Genomic DNA, 20,955 nt, shown 5'->3' with positions numbered 1-20,955 from the left:
AAAGCCTTAAGGCTACAGTTCTCAGGCCATGGCCCCACATAACCTCTTTTGTCTTCTGTTGATTAGAGAGGAACATAATGACATCCTGGCTGTAGCTGACTGGGGACAGAAACTATCCTTTTACCAACTGAGTGGAAAACAGGTATGTAGTTCTGTACAAACCCAGTGGGAGATACAATTGCAGTCATGCTTGTTATAATCTGTTCACTTTTAGAGGTTATATTTTTGGTAATTATACATTATTATTCTTGTTGGCTCCTGTTTATTGAACATTTACTTTGATACCAGGTACTATGCCTAGGTTTTGCATACTTTATCTCATTTAATTCTTACAAACCCCTGCAAAGTAGGTACACTGGTTATTAACTTTTTAGAAACGAGTAGACAAGACTCAGAGCATGAAATAAAGATTATACCCAAGGTCCCACACTGCTAGTAAATGGGTAGCATCTGAGATTGAAACCCAGCTTGTTCTGACTCTAAAGCCTTGGTCTTAGTTATGACTCTACCTTCCTTTATTTGCTTTATTCATTCTGTAGACATTAATGAGCACCCACTTAGGTCAGACCTTCACCTGTGCTAGGAGCTACTGACATATAACTGTGTAAATTAATGCCCCTGTTCTTTTTTTTTTTTAATTTTTTTTTCAACGTTTATTTATTTTTTGGGGGACAGAGAGAGACAGAGCATGAACGGGGAAGGGGCAGAGAGAGAGGGAGACACAGAATCGGAAACAGGCTCCAGGCTCTGAGCCATCAGCCCAGAGCCCGACGCGGGGCTCAAACTCACGGACCGTGAGATCGTGACCTGGCTGAAGTCGGACGCTTAACCGACTGCGCCACCCAGGCGCCCCTTAATGCCCCTGTTCTGAGAGCTCACAGGCTGATAGGGACACAGTTGATGGCCAACAGTCCCAGTGCAGCATGATACATGGCATCTTTTTTTTTTTTTTTAATTTTTTAATATTTATTTTTGAGAGAGAGAGAGAGTGTGAGTGAGGGAAGGGCAGAGAGAGAGGGAGACACAGAATCTGAAGCAGGATTCAGGCTCTAAGCTGTCAGCACAGAGACTGACACAGGGCTTGAACTCATGAACCACAAGATCATGACCTGAGCCGAAGTTGGATGCTTAACCTACTGAGCCACCCAGGCACCCTGATACATGGTATCTTAAAGAGATGTACAGATAGACTGCCATAGGGACACAAAAGGGGATAACACCACTGCTTGGTGGAAATGAGAGATTTTGAGCAAGATAAACAAGAGTTTGCTAGGCAGAGGACATTGGGAATAGTGTTTCAGGCAGTGGAAATAGTATCTACAAAGGTAGGGAGGAATGAAGGTATATGTCAACTCAGGGAACAGTGTATTGTTCAGAGTGACTGGATCCTGAGAATTGTGGACAAAAGATGGAACTAGAAAGGAAGATGGGGACATGATTCTAAAGGACCTGAGTAGTGTGAATTAATTAGGAGTTTGAACTTCATATACTATAAGTATTTAGGAGTCATTGATTTAGGTAGGGAGGGACTTGGTCAGCTTTCTGTTTCAGAATTCCTTGTTTCTGTGGAGGGTACATTAAAATAGAACCTGGTGGTAGGAAAACCTGTTATAGTCAGAAGACACCAAGGATTAGACTGAAGGTGGTGGGGATGGCTTAGGTACCACAGCCTAACAGGTGAGAAATACAGCCTGTTCAACGGAGCCTTTGTTTAGTAATATTCTTAGTCCTTAAGAGGGGTTTCAGTTATGTAGCCTAGTTTGGGGGCCATTTCTTTTCTACCTCATCATTTGTCTTTTTTTTTTTTTCATAGTTGAGTAAAGACAAGATAAAAATAGTGAAGTGTCTTCTGAGTTTCCCATGGCTGATTTCCCCAAACCCTCACTTTAATTATCTTGTATCTAGCCCTGGACTATCTGTTCATCCACTTGATGTGTGTATATCATCATTCAACACATATTTATTGGTACATCTATTGTGTACCAGGCACTGGGCATAGGTATTGGAAGTTCTTGGGAACAAATAACCACACTACACAGAGAGAGAATGGAGTCTTGTTGCTACAGTGACAATAAAAAAGAACTTGACCTGGTGGTCAGGGCCATGGGAAGTATCTTGCATGTATGTAGCACTAGAGCTCATGTTGTGGCCCAGAGTTTTTGAATGATAAGCAACCTAACTCTGCTGAGATAACCCACTTGGTTTGGGACAGTAAAATTGTTTCCTTAGTGGTTGTCTTTTAAATCTGGGAAGGTTTAGAATTAAATATAGGATGATGAAGTAAATCAAACCTATACTTTTGTGTTGGTCTTAGGTATATACAATTTGTGTATTTTTAGCTTTTTAAGTGTTTATAATGTTTAAGGGTATCTGGGTTAATGATAATAATAGCTAACATTTATTGAGTTTCAGGCATTGTATAAACTCTTTATAAGGTTAACTCTTTAATCTTTGTAACAACTCTGTGAGGTATGTACTGTTACCACCACTTTACGTGTAAGAAAGTTGAGGCACAGAGAGGTTCAATGACTGCCCAAAGTCATACAGTATAGTTAGTGCCCAAGTGTGGTTTGGAACCCAGGCAGGCTGATGCTAGAATCCATACTAGAATATCTATCATATCTGTCTTGTGATGACCATTTAGAAGTTGTAATTGAGTAATCAATTTATACGTCTGATTTTAAATTGAAAGATGTAAGAAATTTTTAGTAAGTACCTAAGTAATATTGGAATGTTAAAGAGATTCATTATATTTTCTGTCTTGGGGTGGGGTGGGGGATTATTACTGATCTTCCTGAATCTATATATTTATGTCTTTATTCTTTCAGCAAATGTGGAATAATTCTTTGTTATTTCTTCAAATAATTTTTCTTCTTCATTCTCTCCTTTCCTTCTGGGTCTCCAATTACACATTAGACCTTTTGATACTGTTCTCCAGGTCATTGAGGCCTTTTCATTTTTTAAATCTCCCCCCCTCATCTGTTGCTCAGTTTTCAACTTCATTGACTCTTCTGTCATCTGTAATATTTCTGTTAAGCCCATCCAGTGAATTTTTGTTTCAGTTATTTCATTTTTCAGTTCTAGATTTCCATTTGATTCTTTTTTTATTATTTGTTCATTCATTATAGATGTAGACATATTTGCCTTTATATCCTTGGCCATAGTATAATAGCTATTTTAACATTTTCATATGCTAATTTGTATCTGAATTATCTTGGGGTCAGTATCTACTCATTGTCTTTTCTCTTGAATATGGTTCATATTTTTCTGCTTTTTGGAATTTTGGGTTATATTCTGGACATTGTAAATGATACATCATAGGTACATCATAGGGATTAATTTCTGTCATGTTCCTCTGAGGATTATTGTGTAGTTGTTTTGTTTTTTGTTTTTGTTTTTTAAGTTTATTTATTTTGAGAGAGACCGAGAGCACGCTGTAGTTGAGCTTTTTTAAAACAGGTAGTTAACTTTGCTGGACTCAACATTCAAACTCCATCTTTCTAGTGTGAGCAGCAGCTGAAGTCTCTGTTCAGCTCTTTAGCCTTGCTGGGCTGCTTGGCATCTGCCCCACATGTGTGTAGTTCAGGGAACTCCAGATATTCAACAGAGTGTATGTGCAGAATTTTGGCTCTCCCTCTGCATGTCTCTTTTCTGGGATTTCCCACCTCATTTTTAAGCTGTCATGGCTTGAAATTCTGTGCTCATCCAACAGGGTGCTGATAGGGCCTGCCCTCAGGCAAAAAGCCATTAAAAAAATAAGAAACTCACCTAGGGCCAGTCCTTTCTTCCAAATGCTCATGTGTCTTCAGTTTTTGTCTGCTTCTGGTTGCTCTGTAGTGCCTTCAGGTGGTTGTAATTTATAGTTGGTTCAGCATTTATAGTTGTTACCTGCAGGAGAGTTGGCCTAGTGGGAACTAGTGAGCCATTACCAGAAGCTGCAAACCTTCTATGTCATGACTCATAAGATTTTTTTTAGTTTTCTTACTATCATTTACTATCATTACTATAAGTGCTAGGGGATTTACTATCATTATATAAGTGCTAGGGGAATTTTGGTGTTAGGCATTTGAAATTTTTATAAAGGAAAATTGAATATATAAAATTAATAATTACAATTTATTAATTAAAAACAATTTTTTAACATTTATTCATTTTTCAGAGACAGAGACAGAGTGTGAGTGGGGAAGGGGCAGAGAGAGAGGCAGACACAGAATCTGAAGCAGGCTCCAGGCTCTGAGCTCTCAGCCGAGACCCCGACGTGGGGCTCAAACCCACAAACCATGAGATCATGACCTGAGCCAAAGTCAGATCCTTAACCAACTAAGCCACCCAGGTGCCCCAAAATTATTGCAATTTAAATTAGTTTAAGGGAATCAACTAAAATCCCTTAAACTAAGGGATTTTAAAATCTGTTCAAAATTTAATTCAGTAAATGATAATCAGAGGCCCCTTTTCAATTAGTTGTTTACTTTTGCTAGACTTATAAATAGAAAATATTTGTAAATTGAACTTAAAAACTTAATGAGGAACCAGGTTTTTAGGATTTTTTTTTTTAATTTTTTTTTCTCAACGTTTATTTATTTTTGGGACAGAGAGAGACAGAGCATGAACGGGGAAGGGGCAGAGAGAGAGGGAGACACAGAATCGGAAACAGGCTCCAGGCTCTGAGCCATCAGCCCAGAGCCTGACGCGGGGCTCGAACTCACGGACCGCGAGATCGTGACCTGGCTGAAGTCGGATGCTTAACCAACTGCGCCACCCAGGCGCCCCTAGGATTATTTCTTTAATAAACTGTTGTTGTGAGGTTTTGTTTTTTTTTGCCTATTAGTTTAACAATGGTAATCATAAATAGTCTTTTTATTTACAAAAAGCACCCTCAGGGCAGCAAAAAACTCCAGTGACAATAAGGAGCTTCGGTTTTTTAACAGGTTAAAAGGGGAGAGAGGACATCAAATTAAACCTGTAACTACAGAGCATTGAGAGCAGTGCTGTGGGGGAGGTGAGCACAGGGCCATGGGAACACAAAGGAGGGAGCATCCTTGGGTAGGGTGAAGAGATAGGGGATGTTTTTTGTAGGAGATGACACCTGGTGGAGAGAGAGAGAGGGAGGATAGTTCTGGCTGGGGTGGTGGTGGAGAATAGCACTTGTGAGGACATGAAGGTCTGAAAGAGCAGGGTCTGCTTGGCAAACTATAAGATGTTTATCTTGGCCAAGGGAGCTGAGCTCAGGAGCTTGACCTTCATCCTAAAAGCTAAGGGGACAGTACCAAAACTGAAAGACAACTCATAGAATTGGAGAAAATTTTAACAAATCATATATCTAATAAGGGACATATATCTGGAATATACAAAGAATTCTTACAACTCAATAATAAAAAGACAACCCAATTAAAAACTGGAAAAAGGATTTGAATAGAGATTTCTCCAAACAAGATATACATGTGGCCAAATAAGCACATGAAAAGGTCCTTAACATCATTAGACATCAGGGAAATGCAAATCAAAATCATACCCACTGGGCTGGAAAAATTGGAACCCTTACATACTACTGGTATGAATATAAAATGTTACGGTCACTTTGAAAAATACGGCAGTTCCTCAGAAGGTTAAACATAAAGTTACCAGCTGATCCAGCAATTTCACTCCTGGATATATGTATCCATAAGAGATGAAAACATGTCTGCATAAAAACTTGTACACAAATATCCATAGCACCATTATTCATAATAGTCAAAAATTACACATGGCCATTAACTGATGAATAGATAATAAAATGTGGTATATTCATGTAATGGATTCCATGTAATGGAATATTATTCAGCAATGAAAAAGAATGAAGTACTCATACACGCTACAATATGGATGAGTTGGTCACAAAAGGCCACAAATTGTGTGATCCAATTCATAAATTGTGAGATCCCATCTCCCATTTGGAGATTTGTGAAATCTGCAAAGTAGGCAGAACTATAGACACAGAAAGTAGATTAGTGGTTGACAGAGGAGGGAAAGAAAAGAGAATTGAGATCGACAGCTACCAGGTATGTGGTTTCTATTTGGGGTGATAGAAATGTTCTGAATTAGTGATGATGTTTGCATAATTAACTGCACACTTTTTTAAATTTTTTTTTTTCAATGTTTATTTATTTTTGGGACAGAGAGAGACAGAGCATGAACGGGGGAGGGGCAGAGAGAGAGGGAGACACAGAATCAGAAACAGGCTCCAGGCTCTGAGCCATCAGCCCAGAGCCCGACGCGGGGCTCGAACTCACGAACCGCGAGATCGTGACCTGGCTGAAGTCGGCCGCTTAACCGACTGCGCCACCCAGGCGCCCCATGCACACTTTTTTTAAATGTATATTTACTTTGAGAGAATGCACACACATGTGCACACCATATGCGTGCACACACACACATACAGGTGAGCAAGCAGGGGAGGGGCAGAGAGAGGGAGAGAGAGAATCCCAAGCAGGCTTCGCACTGACACAGGGAGCCTGAGCCAAAATCAAGAGTCGAATGCTCAACCAACTGAGCCACCCAGGCATCCCAATTATACACTTGAAGTGGGTGAATTGTATGGTATATGAGTTATACCTCAGTAAGGTTGTTATAAAGAGAAGTATGTGGGTGTAGTTTCAGAACAGAGGACAATTTTTTAAACCAGATGAATTTAGCTTGATGAAATACTTGGGAAGGGGAAGGGGAAGGGGAAGGGGAAGGACCAACCTGAGGGGAACCATTGAAATCCTTGCAAAGGCTGTGTGTGGAGGAGGCCTGTGGGAGAAAGTCCCAGTGGGAGGAGGGTCCAGATTGGCTGAGAAGCTAAGACACACACCTGGAGCAGCTAGTGGGACTCCGGGAGATAACTGCCAACTCAAGCAGTGGAGGATTCAGCTGTGTGGAGGGGAGAAGCAGGGTGCTCCAGAGGAGGCTGGCCTGTGTTCATGATGGAATCACACAGGAGTTAACTCTGGCCAGCTTGCCCTTGTCTTCTTGACTCCCCCCATTAAAGTCATTAGGAAAAGCCCTTAATTGTATTGTGAATAGTATGGATTTAGGAATGGTTTTTCCCTTGGTGTGTGTTCTCTTTCCTCAGATTGGGAAGGATCGGTCACTGAACTTTGACCCCTGCTGCCTCAGCTACTTTACTAAAGGGGAGTACATTTTGCTGGGAGGGTCAGACAAACAAGTATCCCTTTTCACCAAGGACGGAGTACGGCTTGGGACTGTTGGGGAGCAGAACTCCTGGGTGTGGACGTGTAAAGTGAAACCTGACTCCAACTACGTGGTAAGAAGTCCATTCTGTTGGGCTGTTGCCTGACTAGGCACAGACATCAGCCATGTGTAGCCAGTCAGATCCTTGACATTTGCTCCTGACAAATGGGAGGGCAGACTCTTTCTCCAGAGAGAGCTGGGAATTGACAACTCTCTTTCCCTACAGGTGGTAGGCTGCCAAGATGGCACCATTTCCTTCTACCAGCTTATTTTCAGTACTGTCCACGGTCTCTACAAGGACCGGTATGCCTACAGGGATAGCATGACTGATGTCATCGTGCAGCACCTGATCACTGAGCAGAAAGGTAAAAGGCAGACTTTGGGAAGAGGGATAGGTTGAGAGGACTGCTGACAGAGCAAGTAAAATGATAGGAAATGTTCCTCCTCAGTCTTTTGGAAACACATTGGACACATTGGTTCTTCTTTTGTTTTTTTCTGAGGGTAAGGGGAGGATGTACATGTCTTTGAGAATCTAAAGAAAGCAATAAACCCTCTCTCTCAAAAAAAAAAAAAAAAAGGCACAGACTCACATAATTTTGCTGCTGCCAATTCCAAGGGGGACGTGGACTTCTTGACTAAGGGAAGGATAATGTATGACACATCAGAGCCAAGGTGGCTGAGCTGCATCAGTCTTTGTGGATGTGTATCCTCTCTGGTGTGGATATACTGGAATGCTTCTCTCTCACCTTCATCTCCACTTGCCTGCTGGTGGGTCCTTACCCCAGAGGTAAGCAGGGATAATGGGTCATCACACGCTTAGAAGATCTGGGTTCCAGGCCTAGCACAGTCAGTCTGAACCTCAGCCTCCTCCGCTGTCCACCCAGTAGCCATGCTGATTAAATGGGCTAAGGATCCACTTATTTCAGGTGTATTCATATACAGATGTTCGGCCACAGCACACTGCCTGGTGCCTGTGTGTGGGTATGCACACTGAGGGTTGTCTTACAGATTCAGTGGCATCCTTTGGTTCCCATATGGGAGCACCTCTGTTTGAAGATTCCAGCTGTGCTGGTGAGGGTATAGCTACTTGGGCAGTTCCCCAGTTTCCCTTATTGGGGACACTTTCTCCACCTGGTCTGCAGTTAGAGTGTGAGAGCCTAGTGTATACAGAAACTACATGCATTTCCCTGTTATTGAGGGTGGTGGGTGGGGAGTGGCCAGAGATGTGGGTATTTATTCAGATGGACTTCTGATCATCAGGGGCTGTTAATGCTGTGCAGAGGAGTTTTAAACTTATATTCAGTAAGTGATGGTAATGCTAAGAATTTTACTTTCCGTACTCAGGTGTAAGCTTTGGACCACAAAGATTGTATACGATTTTGGATTCCCATATTTAGTAGAGCTGATTGTACATATTAGACAGTCTGTAAAGATTTTTTTTTGATGGAAGTGTGTCCTTTAATTGCCATTAAATGACAGCTTTTAATTTCTCTGCCTTCTACCTTACTTAACGTCATGCTAGAGCTAGAATTTTTTTTTTCTTTGACAGTTCGGATTAAATGCAAAGAGCTTGTCAAGAAAATTGCCATCTACAAAAATCGATTAGCTATCCAACTGCCAGAGAAAATCCTCGTCTATGAGTTATATTCAGACGACTCGTCAGACATGCATTACCGGGTGAAGGAGAGGATTGTCAAGAAGTTTGAATGCAACCTCCTGGTGGTGTGTGCCGATCACATCATCCTCTGCCAGGTGGGCACCAGGTTGGAGGAATCGGGCTGAATCTTCTTCATGTTTCCTCCAAGGATAGGGTACCCAACTCATTGTTTTAAAGGTGGACACCAAGAAAGTCCCTTTCCCTCAAACTCAGTAGCTGTTCATTGCTTTCATTTTATTGACATCTAGAGGAGTTGGACTCTACCGGAAAGTCACGGACCATAAGTAGGAAAATTCCTTTTTGTATTGCAAAGCACTTTGTTATACTAGGATCATACATATTTTAATGACTTAAAGCATATACTGATAGAAATGATCATTTTTTTGGTAAATATATGTAATATATATATTACATGTATATTTTACTATCTGTTAAACAAAAATATTTATGATATCAAGTCAAAAATAGTAAAGGAAGTTTTACTTTTTGAGAGATTTTTTTCACAGAAAAAAATTTTTCAACTTAGAGCTTCCTAGAAAATGTCTAAGTCAATGGCAAGAGAAGTTTGGAAAGACTTTGAGATAAGGCCAGCCCAGCATCTTTCTTGGAAGTAGAGGTAGATTTGGATTCATAAAAGTAGGCCTGTTGGAAGTGATAAAGTTTTAAGAAATTCTTTAGCAATCACTGTATGTATGGGCACCTGGGTGGCTCAGTCAGTTAAGTGTCTGACTCTTGGTTTTGGCTCAGGTCATGATCTCACAGCTTTGTGGGTTCGAGCCCTGCATCAGGCTCTGTGCTGACAGCATGGAACCTGCTTGGGATTCTCTCTCTCTCTCCTTCTCTTTCTCTTTCTCTCTCTCTCTCTCTCTCTCTCTCTCCCTCCCTCCCCCTCTCACTCTCCCTCTCTCTCTCTCTCTCTCTCTCTCTCTCTCTCTCTTTGCCTCTCTCCCTCTCTCTCTGCCCCTCCTCAACTCACACTGTGTCTCTCTCAAAATAAATAAACTTAAAAACCACTGTATGTAAGATACAATTAAAACCTCTCTTATGTCTAGAACTAAAAGCAGTTTTGAGGTGCAACAAGTTATAGGATAGATGTGGCAAAAAGATATGCTTTTGGATGCTGCCTTTGGCTGTGGCTGCCTAGAGGTCTGCACAGAAGATGTGAGGCTGAGCTGGGCTCTGTGGTGAAGGCTGTGTGAAGGATTAACGAACAATGCCAGTCATGGGGACTAGATCCAATAGACCCTGAGGTATTTTTCATCCCTCACCTGCAGGAACACCTGGGGAGGGCTGGGAACACTTACTCTGTCAAATATCCATGCAGAACTGGGTTTGCTTTCTAGGAGAAACGGCTACAGTGCCTGTCCTTCAGTGGAGTGAAAGAGCGGGAGTGGCAGATGGAGTCTCTTATTCGCTATATCAAGGTGATTGGTGGCCCTCCAGGAAGGGAAGGTCTGTTAGTAGGCCTGAAGAATGGACAGGTGAGTGTTCTCACGTGTCTCCCATCAGGCTGATAATCTGTGTGCTGACACAGGGACCAGTCTCATTACAACCCTGAATGGTTTCTTGGGGCAGGAAAAAGGGTGTCCCCCACCCCACATTTGCCATAGGCACATTGGAGGGCAACCCAGATTTTCATGTTTTGAGAACAGCTTCAGGCCAAAGACTTCTAGCATGCGCATCCTGGCAGGGTTGGCACTGTGGCCTCTGGGCTGCCTGTAGAGTGGATTAGTGGGTTTAAGGGCATCCAGAAGGTGGGAGATTTGTTAGAGGTGCAGTTTCAGTGGCTTGCTAAGGAGGGAGGCATAGCTCATTCTTAGGTCAGATCCCTATTAGGGCAATGAATGGATTAAGGCAGTGAGTTTCAGCTTGTGTCTTAGAGGGTACTGGTCTTCAGGCAATTATTACTAGATATTGTAAGAAAACTGGGCCCTTTGCTCATATAGACATGGAAAATCTAGGTTATACAAAGTTAAACAGATTTGTGTGTGTGTTCTTTGCTCAAAATAAGAAAAGTTCTAAGTGGGCTACATGGAAATTTGAAAGTGAGAATATAACCGCATTAGCCTGAGAGCCAAGCTGTCTAGCAGATGGCTTGTGGCTGAGGCTTATCAGGCCTTTCCTGGGGACAGAAGTCATGAAGTATGAATTAGTGCGGGTTGCAGGGTAGCACTACCAAAGGGTGGAAAGTCTGCTTCTTTCTCACGGTCAGCTGTCACTTCCATTGTGAGACCTGAGAACATGGATTTTGGGGGCAGGTCAACCTGGGGTCATGTTTGTGCTTAGCTGCTTACTGGCTGTATGACCCTAGGCAGGTCACATTGCCACTCTGAGACTGAGGTTTTACAAATCAGGATAATGCTTCATGTTGCATAAGGCTGTCAAAAATAGTCAATAACTGATAGCTGTCATCATCCTTATCATCATCATCATCATTATTTTGCTGTAGTTACACCAGATGTCTTGTCAGTGTTTAAAGTAGCCTCTTCCTGGGGCGCCTAGGTGGCTCAGTCAGTTAAGCGTCCGGCTTCGGCTCAGGTCATGATCTCACGATTCATGAGTTCGAGCCCTGCGTCAGGCTCTGTGCTGACAGCTCAGAGTCTCAAGCCTGCTTCAGATTCTGTGTGTCCCTCTCTCTCTGACCCTTCCCCGTTCATGCTCTGTCTCTCTCTGTCTCAAAAATAAAAAATAAAAACATTAAAAAAATAAAATAAAAAAATAAAGTAGCCTCTTCCTGTGTTAGTGTGACTCAGATCTCCCAACTCTGAAGTTTGGGTAATGTTATTAACAAATCCCCGTCAAGCAGACATTTAAGAGAGTTTCTTGCATCTTGGGGCTCGTCATTACTTTGGCAACCTCTGAGGAACTGTACTTCTGGTTTCCTAAGGATAAGTCCCCACTCCCTTCTTTTGATGAGTCCTTTTCTCTGCACAGAGCCTCTGTTGAAGTTAGTGGGAGTTGTGCTTGTAGAACACATGGGATTCCAATACCTGGCAGAGTTCCAGAGTCTTGTTGCCATGGTAACTCACTTTTTTTTTTTTCCTCTCTGAAATTTTGCCAGATCCTAAAGATCTTTGTGGACAATCTCTTTGCCATCGTCTTGCTAAAGCAGGCCACAGCTGTGCGCTGTTTGGACATGAGTGCCTCCCGTAAGAAGCTGGCCGTGGTGGATGAAAATGACATGTGCCTGGTGTATGACATCCATACCAAAGAGTTGCTTTTTCAGGTGAAATCCCAGAGTTTCCATGACATGGTCCTTTGACTTCTTTTTTAGCTTCCTAGTTCCTGCAGGAGGTGCTCACGCTCTGGCTCCCAGGCAGATCTCTGGGAGGAGTGGTGACATGGAGGGGTATAGGCTTTGAGCAGGGGTGCAGAGCCCAAGTGGCCCCAGGGCACAGCCCACCCCCTCCCACACATGAGCTGCAGGAGCTGGAAAAAGTCTCTTTGGACTTTGGTTTCCTCACAGATAAGATGAGCAAGTAACACTTTTCTTTCTGTGAACCGTAAAGGAATAATAATAAATATCAGTGGGGCATGTGATAGGGTCTCAGTGTATTGTTCAATGAGATGATGATTCTTTTGCAAAAGGGCTTCTCACCTACTGGAGATATGCCTGTATCTATGAGTGACCTAAGACGTAGTAAAGAAATAGGACAAGTTTTGTCATCTGAAAGAAGGGAAGGCATGGGGGAAGCCCTCCCTTCTATTTATTTCACAAAGATGCTATAAGAGCCAGCAAAATGTGAACTGTTTGGGGGCATAGGCAGTTTACACACCATTTGGTCCTGTGGCCGGTGGAAGTGTGTCACTGGAGAAGAGAGCCCAAAGGCCTCATGCCCACCACCTGGCTGGCTTTCTGCCAGACTCAGTGCCACTCTTTGCCTGTATAGGGCTTTATAAGAGGTCAGGGCCCATTTGCCTGAAGCAAGCTTCCCCTAAAGCTGACTGGCTTCTTCAGCCACAAGTTTCCCAGTGTTAATTGGCAGATTGAGGTCCCCTTCTCAGGGCTCTTCTTTGTCCCTGGGAGCAGAATCAGCAGGACAGAGGGATGTTAGAGTGTAGGGAGCTGCCTCAGTCAGTTAGAAGGGGCCACCTGGCTACTGCTAGCCCAAGGTGGTTCCAGTAGATAACAACTCACTTACATCGCTGTGGAGGCAGAGTGGTTAAGGGGAAAGAAAGAGCATAGGCTTTGTCTTCAGACAGACTTGGGCTCCAGTCCTACCCTCACCACTTACAGTGTGATCTCAAGCAAGTTAGCACAGTTCATTGAACCTGAATTTTTTATTCTCTCTGAAATTGAACTTGTAATTGCCGCCTCACAGAATTGCTACAGTACTAAACGAGACTACAGTAAGTAGCTCAGTGCCTTACAAAACATGGCCCTAAATGTTACTTTTCCTCTCCTCAGCCTCAACACTACCTCCTGTAGGTAGGTTAGCAGGCCTCCAGTTATGAATCTGTGTCTGAGCCTAGAACCATATAGGAATGGAAGGGTGTGTGTCCTTCCCCATCTCCACTGAAGGTTCTGTAGTAGCTAGGGAGGGTAATTCTCAGACCTTGTCAGAAGATATAAGCATTCCCAACTATCTTTTTTTTCTCTCCACTGCCCCTGCCCCCTGAAAATTAAAACAGCTCTATTGTTTTTGCTTAGTATAAAAGTAATCCATGCTCATTATAAAAGATTCAGACATTGTAAAAGATTCTAGCAGAAAGGTATGAACATCTGCTCCCTGGGGCTCCATTGCTAAGCAGAAAACTTGTAGGAGAGGGAGTGCCCCCCAGGGTGACTGTATTTCTACAGCATGAGAATTGTAAATGCAGAGATGATATATTATTTTATAATGTAAAAATAACAGTTTTTTTCCTTATTATAAAAAATAATAGATGTTTATGATCAAAAGAGAATTTCAGGCAAACGAAAAACATAAAAAATGAAAAAGCACCCACAATTCCACCCACCCCAAAACAATCACTGTTAATTCTTTGAAACATATCCTTTTATTTATTTTTGTTTGCTTGTTTTATTTTTGTTTTTACTTAGAGTTAGAGAGCACACACACACTGGAAAGGGGCAGGGAGAGGGAGAGAGAGAATCTTAAGCAGGTGCCACACTCAGTGTAGAGCCCAACGCAAGGCTCTATCTCATGACCACAGGATCATGACTGTGAGATCATGACCTGAGCTGAAGTCAAGAGTCAGGCACTCAACCAATTGAGTCACCCAGGCACCCTTGCTTGTTTGTTTTATTTTAGAGAGAGAGAAAGCGGGTGCACGTATGGGTTGGGGAGAGGGAGAGAGGGAAAGAGGAAGGGAGAGAGAGAGAGAGAGAGAGAGAGATAGAGAACCCCAAGCAGGCTCCATGCTTAGCACGGAGCCTGACGCAGGGCTCAATCCCATGACCGTGGAATCATGACATGAGCTGAAATCAAGAGTCCGATGCTCAACTGACTGAGCCACCCAGGAGCCCTGCAACATATCCCTTTAAATCTTCTGTGTATAGCTGTGTGTACTCATTCTGTAACAGAAGTAAAGCCACTTTGCTCATTCTCTCAGTAGGTAATGATTAATATTTGGGATAATAATACTTTTTTTCAAAAGTAATGCTTGTTTATTAAAAAAATTCCAACATAAACAAGTGCATAGAGGCATAGAGGATTTTGCTTCTATGCTTCTATCCTTTTCTTCTGCTTCCCTTTTCCTCCCTTTTCCCCCATCCCACTCTTAGCAATTTAGTTTGATTCAGGCTTTAAAAAGTGCCTAGCTGAATGCAGGAATGGTGGCAAAGGTCAGGGTGGTTGTCAAAGGATCCTTACTATTCCTGTTCCTCAGGAGCCAAATGCCAACAGTGTGGCCTGGAACACCCAGTGTGAGGACATGCTCTGCTTCTCAGGAGGAGGCTACCTTAACATCAAAGCCAGCACCTTCCCTGTGCACCAGCAGAAGCTACAGGGCTTTGTGGTTGGTTACCATGGCTCCAAGATCTTCTGCCTCCATGTCTTCTCCATGTCGGCCGTGGAGGTGCCGCAGGTAACCAGGGTGCTTGTCAGCTCTCAGCTGTGGCAGGGCAGACAAGACCCAGGAAGCCAGGCTATGCATTTGTGTATTGGGTGGGGGATGGATGGTGAGGAGAGAGGGAAGAGAGAGGAGTTGCAGTTATGATGTCATGGAAGGTACTCTGGACGAGAACCTGAAACTCTGTCTCTACCTTATACAACCTGTGTGTCTTTGGACAAACAGCTCCACCCTATTGAGCCTCCAATTCTTTCTGGTCTCCCTTTCCTGGTTGGGACAGGGAGGGGTATTCAGGGTTGTCTGTCTGCAGACAGAGTCTGTTTCACTGAGGGCCGTGCATGGGGCAGAGTGGAGCAAGCCAGCAAAGCTGGGAGTCTAGCTGGGTATATGCGTAGATGTGTGAGCATGGTAGTGTGTGTGAGGGAAAGAGAATGTGGGTCGGATGGAGGGGCGGGGCGCTGAGGTGTGTGAGCCAAGAAGGGAGCATGGGACTATGCACAAGTCTCTCAAACTAGGAGGAGGCCAGAACAGAAATGGGGACCTGGAGCCACAAACAGGAGGACAGAAACACAGGAGGGCAGAGATTGACAACCCAAGTCTGGTCTGGCCTAATCCCAGCTGTCCAGGCTGCCTGTCTGCTCTGTGAGTGAATCATGCCCATTGTAGAAATGCCGTAAAATAAAGGCAAGCACGAAGGAAAGACTTAGCTCTCAGAATCCCATCCTCAAGAGAATCACTCTTAAACGTCTTAGAACATATCCACCCAGGCTTTTTCTATATGTATATGTAATATATGCAGAGCATACAATTATGAGTATATAATTTTATATGAACATTGTAAACAAAAGTGGAATCTACTGTAAATATCATAAATCTAATTTATGAAACCTCAGATTTGCTGTTCTTCCTTTACTGAATGTGGACCATAAAAGAGAGAGATTTTTAGTCATCTTCCTTTATCACTGTCTTCCAATTTAACCTAACATTTACATATTGCCGGCCCATCACTATATGAATTATTGCCTGTCAGCTAGCAGTGTGGCTTTTTCTCTCAGCAGTCTACTGGAAACATGGCTCCACATCAATAAATATACTTTCCTAGTATTTTTAAAATACTAAGATGACTGTAGATTTACTTATGGTTATAAGAAACCATACAGAGACCCCTTGTACAACTTGCCCAGTTTCCCCACTGGTAGCAGTCTGCAAAACTATAGTATACATGTATTACCTGGATAGGTTCATGTGTCTCCCACCACCAACCCATGAGATCTCTAATGTTGGACTGCCTTTTCTTTCTTTTTTTTTTTTTTTAATGTTTATTTATTTTTGAAGGAGAGAGAGACAGAACATGAGTGGGGGAGGGGCAGAGAGAGAGGGAGACACAGAATCTGAAGCAGGCTATAGGTTGCAAGCTGTCAGCACAGAGTCTGGTGCAGGGCTCCAAGTCACAAACTGTGGGATCATGACCTGAGCCGAACTCGGATGCTTAACTGACTGAGCCACCCAGGTGCCCCATGGGCTGCCCTTTTATTATAACCATTCCTGCCTCCCTGCTGTCCCCACCCCCACATTGTTTTTATTTATTTATTTATTTATTTATTTAATTTTTTTTTTTTCCAACGTTTATTTATTTTTGGGACAGAGAGAGACAGAGCATGAACGGGGGAGGGGCAGAGAGAGAGGGAGACACAGAATCGGAAACAGGCTCCAGGCTCTGAGCCATCAGCCCAGAGCCCGACGCGGGGCTCGAACTCACGGACCGCGAGATCGTGACCTGGCTGAAGTCGGACGCTTAACCGACTGTGCCACCCAGGCGCCCCAGTTTTTAATGACTGCTTTTTGTCCTATCACATGGATGTTCCTTCCACATCTTACACAACCACTACCTTTTGTTGGACATTTACACTGCTTACAGCTTTTTTGCTATTGTAGATAGCATCTTTCTTGCTGAGTCTTTGTACCTGTCCCAACTTAGCTCTTCAGTATGAATTCCTTGAAGTCAAATTGCTAGGTAAAACACCACATACATTTGAAAGATTTTTAGACACATTTCTAGATTGCCCTTCAGAGAGACTGCATCAGTCTGTGTTTGCCCTCCACACACACGTGCCCTACTCACTGTCCCCGGCTCAACTTCTTTTTTTTTTTTTTGGGTGAGGGTGGAGGGCATGATACCATTTTATTGAGGGGCTTCAAAGGATGGTCAAAGGGCTGGCAGGACAGTGAGATCCTATGTCCTCAGCCTGGCCAAGATCTCCCCACCTTTATAGTCACCAAAAGCCTGGCCTGGCTTCTTACAAAGGGTGGGGCTGGAATCCACTTCTTCCTCTAAGTTGTTGATACCCTTGCTATTCATTATGCAGAAATTATTAGTGCCTGACGCAGAGCAGTTATTTGGTAAACGTTAATGGAATTCAGATTTGAGGAAAAGGAAAGAGAAAGAAAGGAAGGAGAGAGGTGGGTGGAAGTGGCGTCAGGAGGAGGGGCAAGAATAGCCCCTACTGGACTGTTTCCTAATAGTCCTCATCTGCCCCCCATCCCAGATCCATGCACCGCATCCACCAGAAACCTAGTCTTTCTTAATCATGCCAAACACACTATGTTGACTGAAAGTTTTTCTCCCAAGACTGCCATCCCAACCTCAAAGATAAATGCAGTTTGCTGCTCCCTGACTTTGGCTGACCAAGAAGAGTCAAAAAGGGGGGCCTGGGGCTTCCTCTGCCAAGCCCTTAAGATTCAGAAGTCAGAGTCATCCCTCCCTCTCCCCCCCCCCCCCCCCCCCCCGCCCCAGCCCCCCATGGCTTCACCAAGGCCATCCTGCTGATGCAGCAGGTCAGAACTGCCAAGGGTTAGGAAAGGCAGCCTCAAGACAAAGGCTATTTATCTGTTGCCTCTGCCTCCAGCCATCCTGTGGTTTTGGCCTAGAAAGGAGGGAGAAAGCATCAGACCACTCTGGGGATTTCTGGTTTCCTTTCGAAATTTACATCATCTTGTGCAAGAACTGGTTTGTCAGTGCTGCCAAGTAGGGCGACAAGCCCTTGTCAGGCTTCTTGGGGTGAGTGGTGACTTCATGCTTGGAATGCAATAGTGAGACAAAGTAAAACTCAGAGGGCATTTGTTCAGTTAGGATATTTTTAAAATTCCCACTCTCAGATTGTACTTCCCAAGCAAGCCCAAATGTTAATCATTCATCGTCTCCTCGATTCTCATGTGCCTGTTGCTTCCTCATGGGGTATTCAACATGGTGAGAAGCTGTGCAGTTTAGGGGAAAGAACACTGGCTTTGAGTTCTGACTTTGCTGCCCGAACCAGCTGGGATCTTGAGCAACTCCTTTCACTCTTTGGAGCCTCACTTTCTATGCGGTGGGGTTAATATACCTGTTTTATGGGTTTTGTCTGGCCCAGTTCCTATTGTTATTGTTATTAGCGATCTTAAAGTACAAATGCTATGAAACAGAACTAAATTGAAACAGGGTGCTCACTAAGGAGTTTAGAAAGGAAAGCTCATTGTGCACAGGGAGTGTAGAAAGCTTCCAAGAGGTGGTGACACTTGATCTGAGCCCTGAAAGGTCTGGGGACATAGAGAGGAGCAGCAAGGGTGTTTCAGAGAGAAAGGTAGAGGTAGGAACAAGTCTGGAGAGTTGGGGAGGTGGCGAGGAGCTGGTGCTGAGAAAATACAGTGGATGTACTGATCATGTCCTGTTTGCCCATAGTAGTCTGTGAGCTGGGCAGGGCATCTAAACAGAAGTTAATCAGTTTACCCAAAAAAGCACCCAGCTAGGATGTGACTGAGCCAGGCCTGGCTTCTGGCTCAGCTGCTCCCCTGTCCGTACCCCTTTACCCCTCTAAAGGAAGGAAAGGTAGACAGAATGGTACGATAGAACAGATGAGCACTCTTGAACAGCCACATCTTGCTGTCAGAGGGCAGAATGGCTTAAAAAGAAAAAAAAAAAAAAAAAAAAGCTTTAACTCTGAAGCTAAAAAATCAGACAGGAAAGTACAAAGATAAAGGCCCCAAATGGAGAAAACAGCACTTCAGCTCCACATTTGAGAACCATTAGCATGAGGTACTGGCTGATTGATCTCTACTGCACTAGAAAGATTCAGTTCCCTTCAGCACACTGGCTTAAAACAAGGGCAGGGCCTTCTTATTCAGGACGCCAGATCCAGCTCAGACTTGTTCTTGTGTGCACACATATTCATGTACCCCACATCCAAGAGCCAGGAAAGTGCTCTTCCTTGTGTTTTCCTTGTGCCACTTATGTGTCCTCAGACTGTAATCAGAGAGTGATAATAACCTGCAACACAGACCTGTTGGGACAGATGCAAAAGCAATGTGTAAACCTAAGAAGAGAAATTATTAGGAACCATTCACAGGTATCATAGTGAGGCAGCCCCGTCTGGGAGGAGGGATGGCAGGAAGGTTCCCAGCCTTCCCAGGTAACCTGGAACAAATCACTTACCTTTCTTGGGTAAGCTGGTTTCTTGGCCCTCTTTGTAAGAGACCACCTCAGACCCCTTCCTCACAGTAACGTTGTTCCTTCCTCCACCAAACAGAGACTGAAGGCCTGCTGGGGGAGGTGAGTACAAGCCCACCAGTGCCTTCAGGGGTTGTCCCCAGACTTGTGGAGGAGAGGGGCTTGTCATTATAACACAACTGACTTCTGGATAAAGGGCAGAGAAAGCTCAGACTCCTTTCCTTGAGGGGTCAGCAAAGACTTTCCAGAAGAGGTGACATTTTAACAGGACCCTCAAAGCCAAATAGGTACTTTCCAGTGGGTAAAGAGGAACAAGGGCATTCTAGATGAGGGTGATACCTTGTGGTAAAACAGACCTGGAGGTGGGGAAAGCTAATGGTGGAGGGAAGGATAAGCAGGAAGTTTGTGCTGCTGAACACAATTATTTGGCTATGAAAAGGAGTGACAAATGGAAGGCATTTGGGGTGAGAAGGGTACTGATTACTCCTTATAGTATTCCTCTATAGGCATTTGTAATTAAGTCAGTGCACACATCTGGAGTCAGGCTTTGTATGAATCTGATTCTTTCCATTGCTCTCAGTCTTCTTTCTTTTTGATGAAATCCTGCAGTCTGCTCCAATGTACCAGTACCTGGATAGGAAAATGTTCAAAGAAGCCTACCAGATTGCTTGCTTGGGTGTGACAGACACTGATTGGCGTGAGCTGGCCATGGAAGCTTTAGAAGGATTAGAGTTTGAAACAGCAAAGAAGGTAAGCATCTAGTCAGCATGAGCTAGAATCTGACCCTTGGAGGGTCCCTTGAGGCAAAAGTGAGTCCAGGTAACATATGGAGAGGCAGATGCATACAGTAGAGAGCTCTGGAGATAGGCTGACCTGTGTTCAGATCTCCGCTCAGCTGTCTCCTAACTGGGTCTGGGCAAGTAACTCGTTTCTAAGGTTGTTTATTTCTAAAAATAGGGTGGTGATTGGCTTCATCCTCACAAAATTCAAAGGGTCTAATGTGATAATGTCTGTAAGGCCAGATATAGGAGAAATATCGGATAGATTCTAGCTGTCACTCTTATTAGCTATCATTTATGTAAAGCACCTAGCTGAAAACCTAGCACAATAATAGGGACATACTAAAGGGTAGCTTTAAAAAAAATTTTTTTTTTAATTTTAGAGAGAGCACAGATGAGTGGGGGAGGGGCAGGGGGGGAGAGAGAGAGAGAGAGAGAGAGGGAGAGAGAGAATGAGAATATCTTAAGCAGGCCCCACACCCAGCATGGAGCCCAATGCAGGGCTTGATCCCATGACCCTGGGATGATGATCTGAGCTGAAATTAAGAGTTGGATGCTCAACCGACTGAGCCCCAAAGGTAGTTTTTATTATTGGTGTTTTGTTATTGGTGTAATACTTATTGGTATTAGCCATTAATTACACAATGCTATTTTTCATGGTACTCTACTAGGTATGGTGAAGAGATGGTCAAGCTCTCTGATTCTGACAGCAGTGTTACTCCCCACGTACCTTCATGGCCTTGATTCATGGTGTCATTTACTGGCCAGTATATTAAAGCTACAGAAACTGGCTGACAACATTTGACCCCTTTCTA

At 43.7% G+C, this 20,955-nt stretch overlaps 1 protein-coding gene across 11 annotated transcripts in view; it reads left to right on the top strand.

The window, feature by feature from the left end:
* IFT122 (intraflagellar transport 122) overlaps positions 1-20,955 on the top strand; it is a 74,611-nt gene that overhangs the window by 23,904 nt on the left and 29,752 nt on the right. For all 11 annotated transcript variants that reach the window (XR_015248239.1, XM_086697367.1, XM_025922365.2 and 8 more), the window contains 8 exons: positions 67-142; positions 7,094-7,285; positions 7,439-7,577; positions 8,762-8,964; positions 10,213-10,350; positions 11,931-12,095; positions 14,699-14,896; positions 19,971-20,111. Coding sequence is in view for 10 of the 11 variants with exons in the window: in XM_086697367.1 (XP_086553493.1) it covers positions 67-142; positions 7,094-7,285; positions 7,439-7,577; positions 8,762-8,964; positions 10,213-10,350; positions 11,931-12,095; positions 14,699-14,896; positions 19,971-20,111 (1,252 nt within the window). In the remaining variant the exon portion in view is untranslated. The remainder of the gene's footprint in view (positions 1-66; positions 143-7,093; positions 7,286-7,438; positions 7,578-8,761; positions 8,965-10,212; positions 10,351-11,930; positions 12,096-14,698; positions 14,897-19,970; positions 20,112-20,955) is intronic.

This window comes from Puma concolor, chromosome A2 (genome assembly GCF_028749965.1).
Source record: "Puma concolor isolate L17-30 chromosome A2, mPumCon1.1.hap2, whole genome shotgun sequence".
In the NCBI taxonomy this organism is placed as follows: Eukaryota; Metazoa; Chordata; class Mammalia; order Carnivora; family Felidae; genus Puma; species Puma concolor.
This window is presented reverse-complemented; position numbering and strand designations above follow the sequence as displayed.